At 40.7% G+C, this 15592-nt stretch overlaps 1 protein-coding gene across 1 annotated transcript in view; it reads right to left on the reverse strand.

Moving 5' to 3' along the window:
- Positions 1-15592, reverse strand: part of KCMF1 (potassium channel modulatory factor 1) — a 51041-nt gene that overhangs the window by 17952 nt on the left and 17497 nt on the right. Inside the window, 1 exon segment of the mRNA XM_058823787.1 lies at positions 9839-10006. Within this exon segment, the coding sequence (XP_058679770.1) occupies positions 9839-10006 (168 nt within the window).

Raw genomic sequence — 15592 nt, forward strand, 5'->3', positions numbered from 1 at the left:
TAAGCACATGCCTGTTCTTTACACAGGCCTATTACAATTCTACTCTTGACTCCACAGTTTGACCCTTCTGAAATAAACTAATTGGATTTGTGCTTTAAAGGCCACTTCTCATTACATATTAGACTTGATACTTTTTTTTAAGCTCTGTCCCTCTTACAGCAGCGTAACACTCAGCGTATAATTTTTTCCAGTATCTCTTGTGGGGGCTGAGGAACAACAGCACTGCCATTGTTCTGGACCCCATCTTGCTTAAAAATGAATATATATAGGGTAGAAACTGACTCCTGAAAGATAATTATAGCAACCGGATGGTGCAAGAGTGAACATGCACAGCCAGAAAATACTAGAGCTTTTTACTTGTTTTCAGTGTTCTCATACTGGCTCCTAAATAGTCTGAATCTCAGGGAAAAAAAATCAAAATGTGTCAAGCTGACAACAAAAGCTCTTTCAGCATACCTGAGAAAGTCCACCTTCTTGCAGTATATTCTGCAACATTATTACAGTACCCAGGAACTCTACGAACTGATCGCAACTTTCACAGAGGTAAAGAGCATGTGACTTTTTCTACGCTGAAAGGATCATCCATGCTGGCAGCTGTCCACCACAAACAATCTGGTTGCAGCTTCAGGCAGACTACTTAAGTGAACTCCACTGATACCCACACCTAGACAATGCTGGCTGGAGTGGTGGTGGGGTTTAATGGTACAGGGCCCTTATCATCATAGCAGATGGATTTTGGGCAAATGATTCATGATCTTCACGTGCACTTTTAAAATCAGAAAAATGACAGCGACTTCCTTGGAAGTACTTGCATCAGTTTTGCAACAGAGAGATTCCCCATTCTGCTTCCTTTTCCTTGATAAAATACTCATTTTTCACTAGCTGTCCATTTTCCTCCATATCATAAGCAAAAACTGTAAGTTTACTGCTATTAAAATATTTTCATATTGAAACAAACCTGTCTACAGATGACAGTATTGCAGTTTGTCACTAGCCAAGCAAACCACAATTCACACACCCAGTTACACTAACAGCCTTCCAGTTTGTGTTTCTAGTAACATCTTCCTTACTTAAGAACTTTCCCTACTCATACTGTCATCACTGCAAACACTCTTCTTTCATTTGACTTGCCACATCACCTGGAAACTACTGAAGACTTTATTAGTTCTGGGCTTGTTTCAGCTGGGATACAGTTAGTTCTTCTTCACAATCAGAAGTATGGGGCTATCTTTTGGATTTGTGTTGAACACAGGGCTGATAACATCGAGATGTTTTTGTTACTGCTGAACAGGGCTTATACAGAGCCAAGGCCTTTTCTGCTTTTTGCACTGCTACAATAATGAGGAAGTTGGGATGCATGGCAGATTGGGAGGAGACACAGTCAGGACAGGTCACCTCAACTGACCAAAGGGAGATTCTGGACCATAATGATACCTATGTTCAGGATATAATGTATATGAAGGGGGAAAGAAGGAGGAAGAGGGCATATTTGAAGTGATGCTGTTTGTCCTCCCAAGCCACCATGAGGCATGATGAGACCCTGCTCTCCAGAGATTTCTGACTACCTGTCTTCCTTGTTTTGCTTTGCTTGCGTGCACCATTTTTGCTTTCCCTATTAAACTGTCTGTCTCAAGACAAGACTTTTCAGCTTTTACCCTTCCAATTCTCTCCCTGATTCTGCTGGTGGAGAATGAGCAAGTGGCTGTGTGGGGCTTGGCTGCTAGCTGGGAATAAACCACTTAGTTGCAAATTTTACCCTTCAGATTATTTTCTTCTCAGACATTAATATCTGACCTTGGTGATTTTTAATATCCACTAATACAACTATCCTAACAACCCCAAATCGGGTACTTTTAAATTACTTCTACCATTTATTATTGATTTTTTAATAAAATTTAACATTTCTTTGCGTTTAATTTTATTAAATGTTCCTCAAAGTCACATGATCTCCTTGACCACACAAGGCCCTCTGAAAAGTCACCAGTTTCTTTAAGCATCTGCACAATACTGTAATGCACACGCCTTTAGGTGTATTCTATTCTAAATCTAGAGTATTCTAGAACTCTAAAATCAAAACATTTTATGAATGATGTCTCAACTCTAAGGAATATATCATTATCAATTTTTCCAATTCATTCTCCATTCTATAAGCTTGTAAGGTCAGTAGTAATTCTACGCCATCAGACTTTGCCATGGCTCACAATTTGCTGATAGTAATTGTTCTGCAGAGTTACTCAAACCAGAAGTTTTACTGTAGAGCTGAGCTGCAGTATTTTCTTTCCTGATACTAGTATTGTGGGAGCAATACTTAGATATCTAGCCATATGAAATTTACAGACCTTGTTCTCTTATTTTCATTTAGAGAATAAACAGCATAAACACCAAGCAAAATAGAAGTTGCCCTTCAAATCCCATTACCCATCTCAATACTTCACTGTGAACCTTCTTAATGCGTACTTAAATAGCAAAAAATAACCCGTGTCTCTACAACACACACACATAAAAGGAATTAAGCCAAAAGTACATTTATCAAAGATAACTGAAAGAGAAGTACTCAAGTTGCAAGAAACAAAACATAATTCTTAGTCATTCTCAGTTTCCAATTATAGGCATTTTTTGCAAAAAAGTATAATTTAGAACAAGCTCTCATTGCAGCACACTGAAATCTGTGATATTTAATGTTAGTATGTTTCAGTCTTCTTACTCCCGTGATGAGTATTCAGTACTTATAGCAATGCTGTCCTTTTAGCCCATATCTAATATCCAAAAATACTTGTTGTTAACAGATTAAGAAGTTTCAACTGTGCATTTGAAACAGTGACCTCAATCACTAATACCATACACAAAGGAATAAAGAAAAGCCAGACAAGAAACATGTAAGTTAAAATAGGGGCATGTATTTTTGATAATGCAATAAATTATTTCCTTTCGAAATACCGACTCCCATGATCTGGATTTCTGAAGTCATGACCAGGCAGTCTCAGGGCAAGAGGTGCCCTGAGAATGAAAAGTAAAACTGAAGACAGCTTCATATAAAGGCTGTTTTAAGAAACTGCATGTTTCTATACATAGCTATTCTCAAAATGTTAGACCTATAAAGTATAAATTTTACCTCTGTTCTAATCAAAAAGGTAAAGAAGTTAGGACTTTTGAGAAGCCATCATATTTAAAGGATTCAAAAAATGAAGATTACAGCTACAAGCACTAGGAAAAATACTGAAATGCTAGTCCCATGTGTTTGACATCAAAAGAAAATACATGTCCAGCATCAGCAACATCACGGAGCAGCGGATTGTCACAAAATCATTTCTCACAAGTTACAACCTATTTCAACTACAATGCAAGAGAAACAACAAAGTAGACAGGACATATTACAGATAGGCAATATGATAATTGACTCTCGCAATAAGGGGATGAATATTGTGTGTATGTTAAGAGAAGTTTTATTGATGTGTGGTTATGTTATGGTGGTTATGTTATTACGGTTATGTTATTGTTTAGATGTCCACTGTTATGCCCATGATCCCCTCTCCCCCCCCTGTGTTGTTGCCACCGGACAGCCTGCATTGTCCAGGACACCTGGAGAGAAGGCGTGTCCATGTTCCCCTTGCACGGGCAGCTGAGAATGGGAAAACTGTGTTGGTAGGGGGGTGTGGCATGACAACACCTGACCCCCAATCAAGCTGCAAGAAAGCCGTCTCCACCAATAGACAGCAAAGAAGAGTTGACTGACAGACTTTGGGAGGGTCCAGGGTTGCCTAATGCAAGCCCCCAGGGGTATAAAAGGCGGAGCAGCCATTTTGTGGGTGAGCACACGGCAGTTTAGTTCTACGCTCCCAGTGCTGTCTTTTTTCCATATTCAGTCCTTTGTTGTATTTTGTTAAGGTTTAATAAACCTTTGGAATTCCTAAAGTGAGCGGCTGTTTTTCACACATGGGGACTCATCCAAGATAAAAACCTCATCTCCATGGTCCAAAGGAGATTTCGGAAGGGAGGCATGCCCTACCACAAGTTCAGCAGCTCCATCGACTTCTCTTTGGGTCACTAGTGATGGTAGGTTGACACCCTGGGAGCAGCAAAAGACTGAATAATAACAAGAAGAGCAGGAAGAGGGGAAAGTTTTGCGTCCCCTGAAAAACTGCAGACAAAAAGACCTGGAGGATTGTGAGTATTTGCACTTGTAGGAACCAAGAGCGTGCTTGGGGTGTGAGTGAAGTGGTGTGAGTGAGGTGGCTGGTGCATGAGTGAGACTTGGGAGAAATGGCACCATCCTCTTAATTGTTTTGGCCAGACTGATCGCCTGTAATCCAGGTGTGTGAATCTCATGCTCCAGGCAAGTAGGGCATGGGATCCGTTCCTAGTCAGGTGGAGCTTAAAAATATTGGATGGTTGGGCAGATAGAGAGTGGGACACAAAGACGGAAGTAGGGGAGCTTCAAAAGGTGGGACATGAGTGAAAGAAGGGTAGGAAAAAAGCCATGGGCAGTGACAGTCTGCCACTGGAAGCGGTCACTGGGAAACGCCAAGTTTCCCAGCAACCACTGCAGCTGTGCAGGGCTTCCAAACCGGGAACTGCTGACTGGTGGGGGCTGCGCTGGTGGACTGGGGAGTTCAGGGTGTGTGGGGATGCTGGAGAATGGAACTGCTAAACAGCAGGGACTACAAGTAGAGATAAGCTGAAGTAGTGGAAAGGGGCAGTGAGAGGCTGCCAATGGCAACGGCGACTGGGAGATGCTGAGCACAGTAGTGTCTGGCAGAGCTGACCCAGTTGTGTGCGTTTCCAAACCAGGAACTGCTGAGTGGTGGGGGCCATGTGCGTAGATCTGAAGGTTCCGGGTGTGCAGGGGTGCTGGTAGTGAGAGCCGCAAGTGGCGGGGACTGGGAGTCGTGGAGTTTCCAGACCAGAGACTCTGGGGGCACCACATGGGGCAACAGCACACAGCAGTGCTTGGCATAATAAGCTTCCAGTGCTGCCAACCCAATGAGAGGGCGCAGCAGCAACTCGATGCACTGAGCGTGGTTGCAGGCAGTCCAGCTAGGGGTTGGGGATCGCCCCAGTGGTACGAGTGTCCCCAGACTGCAGGTGGGAGTGAATGTACGTAAGGCAGGGGAAGGTAGTGGCACTCAGCGTGATAAGCTTCCAGTGCTGCTGGTCCAGTTGAGAGGGGGCAGCAGCTGCTTAGAGTGCACTAGGCATGGCTGCGTGCTGCGCTGCTAAACTTCCAGCTCTGCCAGCCCAGTTGAGGGGCGGTAGGCCAAGTTATACAGGTATCTCCAGACTGCAGGCAGGTTGTTTGCTTTTGTTCTTTCTTGGAAGAAGGCAAAGTTTTTTTCTTCTTCTTTTTTTCTTTTTAACTGTTAGAGAGGCAGGCTTTGTTGAGAAGACCTGTCATTAGCTGTTATGGAGTTGGGCTTTTGCTGTGAGAGGAGCTACTGTCACCTGCATTTCCCTTTCCGAAACTTTATCTCTTGAACCACTGAACAACCTCACTGGAGCAGCAAGAGCTAGGAAAAGAACTACTTCCTTTAGTCTCCTCCTATGGCCAGTGCTACCTACATGAGAGGTGGAGAGGTTAACCAGAGCCCTTCTACTGCAGACTAGAATAGAAGCCAACCAAGGCACAGACCTCTATAATACTCTGCCAGTTCCTGGAAGAACTGGCTGCTGCAAAGGAGTAGATTAAGGCAGGCCAGAACTAGATGCTTCTATAGAAAATTTGATTTCTAGAGCAGTAAGGTAGAGCTGTTGTTAGTTCCTACCCCAGCATCCCATGATATAAGAGGTGAAGAATGCCACGTATGCTATGCACTGTCATTGGTCCTCAATAAATCCCTCTAATCCTCTCCTTTGTGCTAGTTAAGCTCTTGGGAAAGACAAGACTATTACAGCGTTCTGATGAGGGTCTTCTGGGTGAGAGATGGATGAGAATCTTGTTTCATGATCAGAAGGCTAGATTTATTGATATATGATATATAATACATTATTACTATACTAAAAAGAATAAAGAGAGAAGTTGCAGAGGCTGCTAAGCTAAGAATAGCATAGAAAAGAATGAATAACAAAGTTCTGTGTCTAGCAGAAAGCAAGGACAAACTCTCCTGTGAGTGGTCAGTAAATCCAAACACTCACAGAAGACTAATCACTGCTGCACTTGTTGCATTCTACACTAGTTGATAACAATTGTTTACATTCTTCTTCTGGGGCCTCAGCTTCCCAGAAGATGAACAAATCTTAAAGAAAGGATTTCTATGAAAAAATGTCTGCGACACAAGACAGCAAAAAGTGCTAAGTTTTGTGCCCTCCTGCCCTTGTGAGGTAAGGGGCAAGAATCCAGCACGATCTCTCTTTAACCTTCCCTTTAAGACAGCATTATCTATTCCCACCCCAAAGGCACAGAGGGTGAAATATTGCTTAGAGAGGGGGTGGTAGCAGGCAGTAGATGTCCTACTACTCTCCTTCCAGAAGGGCTCTGGGGAGTGCTGTGTATGTATGTGCTCTGTGTGTGTGAGTCTGTGCATGTGTGTGCCAGGGTGTGTGTCTGCACATGCTGTGATTCTATGTGCCAGTGTGCACAGCTCTGTGTGCACATCCAAGTGCTAAGGCACACATGTGTGCACAGCTGCATGCGTGTCTTCTGGTGTGCCCAGATGTAAGTGTACATATCCCGCTTTGCACAATGTACAGGTATGCTACAGTGCGCAGCACCGTGCACATAGATATGCTGACATGCGCACATGTTGCGTGCACTTCTGTGTGCACATGTGCTAAATGTGCCTGCTCAGTTGTGAAAAGGTTGTGCTTGTGAGTGTGCACAGGCTCTGCATGTGTGAGCACAGCCGTGTGTGGGATATGTGTGTGTTGATGTATATGACACTGCACACACTGATATGCACAACTCTGTACACGTGTGTGCTGGAGTGCATGGGTTAGGCACGCACAGCTCCGTGTGCATGTGCAGGCATGAGCTACTAGCACATAGCAGGGCTCTGTGCAGCTGAGCAGGTGCCTCTATGTGCATTAGCTCTGCATATGTCCCTGGGTGCACGCCCAGAGATGTGGCTCCAGAATCATGGCTCTAGATACACAGCTCTGTCCATCTGGCTGATGTCCCACCTAGGAAAAACAGATGTGTGCATGTTTGTGTGTGTGTTACTACTGAGCTCTGTTGGCTGGAGTGGTCCCTAGCTTTCTGTGTACACTCTGTTCTCAGAGAAAGAAAAATTTGCCTCCACATTTTCCTTCTATAACTGTTAAAGCAAAGACAGACTGTCCGCCCTAGAGAGAAGGTGAGGCATCCTAGGCACAGCCAGTCCCTTTGTCTTTTTTCTCTAAGAGAACTGCCCTTTCCATGATCCCATGGGCTACACAGCCTAGCACAGATGAGGACCCACTTGGTTACAGGAAGAGCAAGCAGCTATAGCCAAAAAGCTTTTGCTAAACCCAGAAAGTTGGGGGATGCTGATGGCAAATCCTGACATGGTATTGCCTTCCACTGTCCCTGTGCTGTTGGGTGGGTAAGAGCTGAAGATCTCCTTCCTCCCTAGACCGGCTCTACCTTGACCAAAAAGGAAATCCCTTTTGCCTTTTTTCAGTAGTTGCCAGTCCTTCTGTCACCTTTCTCACAAAGTCACCCTCTTCCATCCTATGCGAAGCCCACAGTGTAAATGCAGCAGTGTCCCTAGTCAGTGACAGCAATAACTAGATCAGTGACAACTGCTGCTTGTGCCTTTCACTTACCAGCACAAAACCACAACATTTTCTCTTGTCCCAGGAGAAGCCCATGCCACTAGCACATCCCCACAGCCTAGAGTGGCAGACATCCAGGTCTTGCCAGCACAGAAAAAGCCTAGAGCATCCTAGAGACTCTAAGAACCAAAAGTGTGGGAAGGGAGGTGGGGGCAGGGGGTGTAAGCTGGTAAGCATTGCTGCCTTAAGAAATCAGAACCTGGATAAATCTGCCTGTTTATTGGACAAAAACTACTTGCGCTTTTGGGGTTTTTAAATGTTGATAGCTTTCTTTTTCCATGTAAGCTCAACTAGGATAACCTGCAGTATCTCTGCCAGATGTGAGGGCCAGGGCACACCTGCCTGCAAAGGTTCATAAGCTGGCATTGCAGTTCTGGCCAGGCTGGCAAGAAGATTGCCTGACCCCTGCTGCTCCTCCTCTTCAGAACACTCTCTATGACAGAATTAAGAGGCCAGTGAAAGAATCCACAGAATAAACCATAACACCCAGACTGAGTGAGAAGTAACCAGAAAAGCCCTAAGATGTCCAAAAAGTAGAGTCAAGCTTCCACAGGCCAGCTCGAGGGCTGTTTACATAACACCTTGAGCAAGAAATTTGAATTGTATTGGTCATTGATGTAATTCTTCTATTTTAATGGATAGAAGTTACAAGTGTCTGTTGAGGGGAAGTACATGGGGAACAGTGAGAAGTGCTGAAGCAGTTCACTTGAGAATTAACAAATGGAGTATGACAAGAACTAGAGGGCAAGACCAAGCTAGCCCCTATGTTCGCCACCGAGAAGGTTATATAGCCCTGCTGCGGGCAGCAACCCCATAGGCATGGTAAAGGGGGAGTAAAAGCTGTACCACACCTTTGTTACTCCCTTTTGTTGCTCAAACCAATTCAGCTCACACACTCTACCAATCATCTTGCTAAGAGAAAACCTGAGGTTTTTTTTTTCTTTTTCCCACGGTCTTCATCTCCATCAACAGATGCTATTATGACTCATCCAAAATCAAATTTGACTCAACAGAAGGATGAGTAGGTCATCAAAATCAAAAATGAGAGCTAACTGCTCAAGCCAAATCACTTATAGAAAAGGAAAAGGGGGATTGTTATAGATAGGCAATATGGTAATTGGCTGTTGCAATTAGGGGATGAATATTGTGTGTATGTTAAGAGAAGTTTTATTGATGTATGGTTATGTTATGGTGGTTTGTTTTTTAGATGTCCACTGTTATGCCCATGACCCCCTCTCCCCCCCCGTGTTGTTGCCACCGGACAGCCTGCATTGTCCAGGACACCTGGAGAGAAGGCGTGTCCATGTTCCCCTTGCACGGGCAGCTGAGAATGGGAAAACTGTGTTGGTAGGGGGGTGTGGCATGACAACACCTGACCCCCAATCAAGCTGCAAGAAAGCCGTCTCCACCAATAGACAGCGAAGAAGAGTTGACTGACAGACTTTGGGAGGGTCCAGGAGCAGCCATTACGCTCCCAGCACTGTCCTTTTTCCTTATTCAGTCCTTTGTTGTATTTTGTTAAGGGTTAATAAACCTTTGAAATTTTTTAAGTGAGCGGTCATTCCTCAAAGACACAAGAACAATTATTATTTATTTTAAATACTCACAAGGCTTTACAGTTAGAAATAACTCTTGGATTAGGAGATCTACAAAGGAATTCCAAAAAGACTACATTCTAGTCCTTACCACTAATCTCTCATACTCATTACAGCCCATCACTACCTTTCCTATATTTACAGGTTCACAAAAACTACAAATGAACTACCTTCCTACAAAATCTCACCAGGATTTTTTTTCTGCTTGTAGATTGTGGCACTTTTAACAGGTAGTAACTGTTATTAAGTGTATTTATTAGTTTGATAATCTGCTGTAACCAGACCAAAATAACAAAATCAGAAATACATATGCAGCAGTTAAACAAAAAAGCAGTTCTTCTATCAAAGAAAACATGCCTACCTATCAGAACTCAAGAACTTAGCCCGTATTTTTAGTGCACTAACAGGGGAAGTGATAATTAGAAACATGAAAATCAGCATTATGGTTGTGGACACAATACAGCAACAAATTACTGGAGTTTAAAATGATCACTTACCAAAATCTACTCTTGTTAGTATGCACTGCATTGGATGGTCAGTTGTATGCCTTGTTGTTGTTGCACCACTTTCATAACAAGTTGCACACAGATCGTAATCGTAGCAAATTAAACACTTGTACCGGCGACCTCGAAAATTTCCTTTTAAACATGCATCACAGCTGACACCTGTAAACAAATAAAATTGTTTTAAGACAGCAACAAATGCACTTATTTTTTATGAGGAAGATTTTTTGTTATTGCCTCTCAATAACTACTAAGAGTCAACCATGTCTGACATGTGCAGCTGATACAAGACTCAAATTTTTAAAAGCATCTTTAAAAGACACCGTTCTCACAAAATTAGGATCTTGAATTCTTGAGGCACACTTAAGCACCTGAAAGAATAACAGGTTAAGTTCTAAAAGCTCTTTGGCTGCATCTTCCTACAGACATCTTTACCTAACACTATCAACTGGTATTGTGACTGTTCAGTCAGGAATTGTGCCCTTTTAAAAGCTAAACTGTATAATGGCTGACCGAGAGGAAAGAAAAACAACAATCAAATCAACCACTGCCAAAAACATACTAGTTTTTTTGCCTTTAATTCAACACTTCCTAATATTTTAATTCTGAATAACATAATAGCCAGACATTTTATATGGTATAGAAATTAGAATGTTTTCCCATGCTCTTTTAATTTAGCCTGCATCAGTTCTCTCCATTCTATTTCTCCTTTAAACTCATTCTTTGCAATGTAAAGTTGTCACACTTGCGTGTGTATGTGACAAAGGTTTTATAGCTTCAAGAAGTTTTCATTTTTCTCTGTACGGCTCCAGTTCTCTCTGGATTGCCTGGTTAAGTGCAGAAATGGCATCATCTTGTAACCTGCAAAGGCTAACACAAATGTCTTTCAACTGCAGCAGCAAATTAAGGGCCTTCACAAAAGAAACTACAGTGTAAAACTAAGGCAGGATTTGGATCAACACCTTCTTTTGCCATCACTTAAGATTTCTTCTTCACAGTCTGGCAAAAGCAGAGACAATTTTAGAGCAAAATGCCAGAACAAAAGAGTCATATTAGCCATATCCCTAGTGTTTTTTTAAGCCTAGTTGTCAGAGGACTGCTATGAGTTACAGAATTTTTTTTGCGTTTGTTTTTACTACTCCACTCCGTAGCATCTAACATAAGCTTTACTACAAGTAATTCAGAAACACATTAATACACAATTTCTTTTAAATCTCCCCAACCTGTCCAAACAATTGCCTCATTACATACAGAGGTGCAGTGAGCAAAATTATTTTATCATTTTTGCCTTTAGTTTCTCCACCTACAAAGACAGCTTCATGCACTAATAGCTTCTAATGTCTAAGCATGGTGCTTACATGAATACTGAACCTATTTTTTATTCACCTCACTGCTTATATATTGTGCAAGCATCACTCTACATGGAATAGCATATTAGAAGAAAGTATCTCCAGAATCCTTGTTAATAGCTGAACTATATTTTGAGGACGGCATGTTACCATTTTCAAACTTGGTTTGGTTGGCTTAAAAAAGAAAAAAAAAAAAAGGTCTTTCTCCCTTAACTTTCTTTTCCCTGAAGTTTCATCCATCAACTCTGAAGGATTTTTAACAATCTGATGATTTACACACTGACAGCAGGCTAGTTTCTGAGAGCACTTGCTTGCTAAATCTGTAGTCTGAATTTCACTGCTTCAGTTGGTTTGTTTGCTTTTTTCCTCCCACACAGAGACTCATAAATTCTACCTATGCAGCAGGCAGATCTCCCCAACAATGGACGCTGTACATACAACACTTAGCAGCTATTGGCAGCACTGTGAGTCTCTTTGTTGCCTACTAAACCTTCTAGAAAACAGCTGATCAGCAAGTTAGATGTCCCATTGAAAGCAGACTAGTTTAACCTAGAGTTTATGTCAGACACGAACAGCTTTCCAACTGATGTACTAATCCATGCTTCTTCAGAAGGTAGCATTTTTCCCACTCTTTTCATTTAAGCTTGGAATAACTGATTTAATGCAGATGTAAGCCTCTTAGCAACAAACTCCTGTCATGTGTTCTCCCAAACATTTACATCATTCCTACTTCAAGACAGACATTTTTAAGAAGCTCTCATTTACAGATTTTCTTCATATCAATACTTCTCTATCAATGCAGGATGACCCCAATGTAGGGAATAATGTGCTTTGACTCCATGATTTCAGAAGGCTGAACAAATGCTTTATTACGCTATACTATATTGCCTCAATACTATAGTATAACTATTCTAAAGAGATACTAAAGAAAAACCTGTTACCCTTACCAGACAGTCACAACACAGCTTTGACCTAACTGGCCAATCACTCCAAAAAACCATCACTGGAGTCCAATTAACAAATCACTTTTGGTAAACAATCTCCATATCACATTCCACACGGGCCAAACAACAAGAGTAGCAATTAGAGATAATTGTTTTCTCTTCTTTTCTGTGCTTCTCACTGCCTTCCCCAGGAAAAATCCTGGGAGAGAGAATGATGTCTCTCTCTTCAGAGAATGTGAATACCACACTTCTCCACATTATTCCAAACTGCAATCTCCATATATGATGTGATACTAACTTCAGGGAAATTCAGCCATAAATCACAACAATGTTTGTCTTTAAAACTTCAGAACATTTGCAGTAGGAATGTACCAGGTCTTCAAATAACAGATGAACTTTGTTACTTATCATCAATTATTAGAACACCTACAATCTGTTTCAAAGAGAAAAACATATTAACGTAACACATCCCTATGGCTGGTGAAGTCAGACCAAGAGAACAGCATTGTTCTAGAGACATTGTTCTTTCTACATCTCTCAAAGTTGATATTTTACAACAATCACCACATCCTCTGCTCTGAGGAACAGGCTGGCAGTAAGGGATGTACCACATTATGCTTATATCCTTATCTGTAGCAGAGAATGGAAACTGCAAAAGGGAAAATTATGAAATTGAAATTTTGGAGATAAACACATGGTTAAATCCCCAGACCTTCTCTCAAATCCAGCAGGATCTTTTTTCCAGAAATTATATTACTTATTTTTCCATTTATATAACAGTCTGAGCAAAGTCAGGCCTGACAGTTCTTCCTGTTCCTTTTCAAGCCTATTACTTGGCTGCCAAAATCTTGACTACCTACCCAACATGTGATCTAGAAACTGAAATAACCAAATAATTTCCTCCCACCTTATTCTTTCTATTATAACAAAAGTTTTTGATTGTAATCTTTTACACTTTCCTCTTTATATCAAATTCCAAAATTTAAGTTCATTCTGCCTCAAACCCCCAAAGATAACATTTTATTTAGCACAGCATGTCTTTTAGTATGTGTCTGTCCAACATTTCCCTGCACTTTACATTTTGAAGGTATAGGTATATAACAGATTCAAGACTGTCAGATTAAATAGGATGCATTAAATAGGATGCATCCACATTAATCACGGTTAATTTTGCGACACCCCCCCACACACATTCTGGAGAAGTCCACTTTAAAGCAGGGAACAAAAGTGCAGGACCAGTGTAAAGAAAACCATGAATACTCTGTGACAAGTACTTGCATACACTTCTGGCTTGCAAGAACTGTTACTATTGACTTCTAAAAGACTCACAGAATGAAATCCTATCAACCCCAAAAGACTTGCTCTTCAATGAGAAGTTCTGATTCACTTTATTGAAAATATTGGTTTGGAATGGTAAGAGTAAGAAATATCAATTTTAGTTACAGATCACATTACATCATACATGATATCTGAGGCATCCTCAAATTTTGTTTTATTTTGTTACTGCTGTACAAGTACCAACATACACTGCGTAACACATCACATCTAATTAAAACCTTTCTGATCAGCATAAAATGCTCTTTTAATGCAACACTATTCCAGTAGAGGACAGCATTGTGCTAAAAACCTAAGGAACTTTGATAGTTAAAGGTGAACCAAACATCAGATTCTGAAAGTTTCTTCAGAACTATTCCCTTGCAATATCAACTCTCAGTCTCTCTAGCTTTACTCTGAGTGAAGTGAGTCAGGACATACCCAACAGTCCCATTAATAAAGTATTAATATTAAACCCCTTCACTACAGAAGTCTTACTACATTTATATGAAGCCCACATCTCCCTTTCATCCAGGTCAACTACTTCAGCATTTTACATGTTGAAGGGTTTGTTGAGTGATTCTAGAAAAAAAAAATGCTCTTTCCCAACAACTTTCATATTTTAATCCGGACAGCCAAACATACTTTGATCTTATGACACTGAACTGGTTTTGCTATAAGTTAACTAAAATGAATGTAATTGGTCCTGGGCTTAATAGATACACCAAAGAGAGCACATACTTTGAATTCTTAACGGAGAGAGAATAACATATGTTTCAAATACTGTACACACCAGGATCAATTTGTATTTACAACTGCAAGCAAAGCTATATGGTAACATCAGTGAAAGTGCCTGTAATGTCCTAAGCCATTACTGCCTTGGATAGAAACACATTTGTAAAAAAAGCAAAGGTTTTCTCCCCTACTTAGTGTCCTTGAGAACTAAGGGCAGTCAAAATAATAACAATAATCAGACCCAGAAAAAAAAATACTTGAAAATTGTAGAAAACTCAGCACTTCTTTTCTTGTAAAGAGCATATGGTCAAAGACGAGTAATATGGACATAGCAAAATAAGTTCCAGCCTCAACATGAGGCCTTGAACTTTATCAATATTTTGAATGTATTGTTAAATTTTTAGAAATTTCCAAGAAAATACCAGTCATTAGCAATACACTAGAAGACATTAGTTTCATGGGTAGTTATTGGCATTTAGCACTCCTGTCAGCAGCTGAATATCCTAAATACAACCTTCTGAATTCAGGTATACTGTTTTTTGTTCATCAGTGCTCAGAGTGAGAATCACTGTACTTCTTTAATGTACTACACAAATGCAAAATCAGGCAATCAACGATTTCTTCTCTAGAAAGAAAATGCCAGCTACTTAAGAATTTCTTCCTAACCTACATAAAGTACTGAAAGGGTTCACCCTTCTAAAGACTAAAAGTATTACATGGAAGAGTACCACTCAGTTTCGAGGGACCAGACAAACATTAAGGTTTCTACCTTTTAAAAGCTCCAACTTAAGCATGCAAGTCAAAATTAGAAAGTTGTGCTGCCTCTTTTGTGGTACAAGAGTTTGCAACCTTTATACTGCATTTTATTTATATATTCAGAAGATCATACATAACACTACTTTTAAAATGCATCTGATATGTTTTAGTGTAAGACATCTTTTTAAAGGATTGCTCTGGGTTTGTTCAGTTTTAAATAAATTTGCCTGACATCAACTATCTCATCTGTAGTCTGTCTAGATGACACACAGCAAGAGTCCAAACCTTAAGATACTGTACTTAAGAAATTTGTTTCCAAAACTGAAGAAAGGAAAATATATGCCATTTGATACTTAATAAAAAGAAATGCCAATTGTGTCTCACTTCAATAGATTAATTTCTCAATGCAGACCACTGCCTAGTTTGAGAGGTCAAATTCTAAGAACTTCTACTGTGAGCATTTCACCAGAAAAATCAACCAAATAGAACGTCCATTTTTGTTTACTTCTCCTCATGTTTACTAAAGCAAATGATGAAAATAAACATTAAAGACACCTGAAGCATAGAACTTACTTCATCACCATTGCAGCTACAAGTATTGAACTGAAAATTCATTTGTGATACCCCTGAAATAATCAAAAATTCTCTCT

Source organism: Ammospiza caudacuta, chromosome Z, assembly GCF_027887145.1.
Source record: "Ammospiza caudacuta isolate bAmmCau1 chromosome Z, bAmmCau1.pri, whole genome shotgun sequence".
Taxonomy (NCBI): domain Eukaryota; kingdom Metazoa; phylum Chordata; class Aves; order Passeriformes; family Passerellidae; genus Ammospiza; species Ammospiza caudacuta.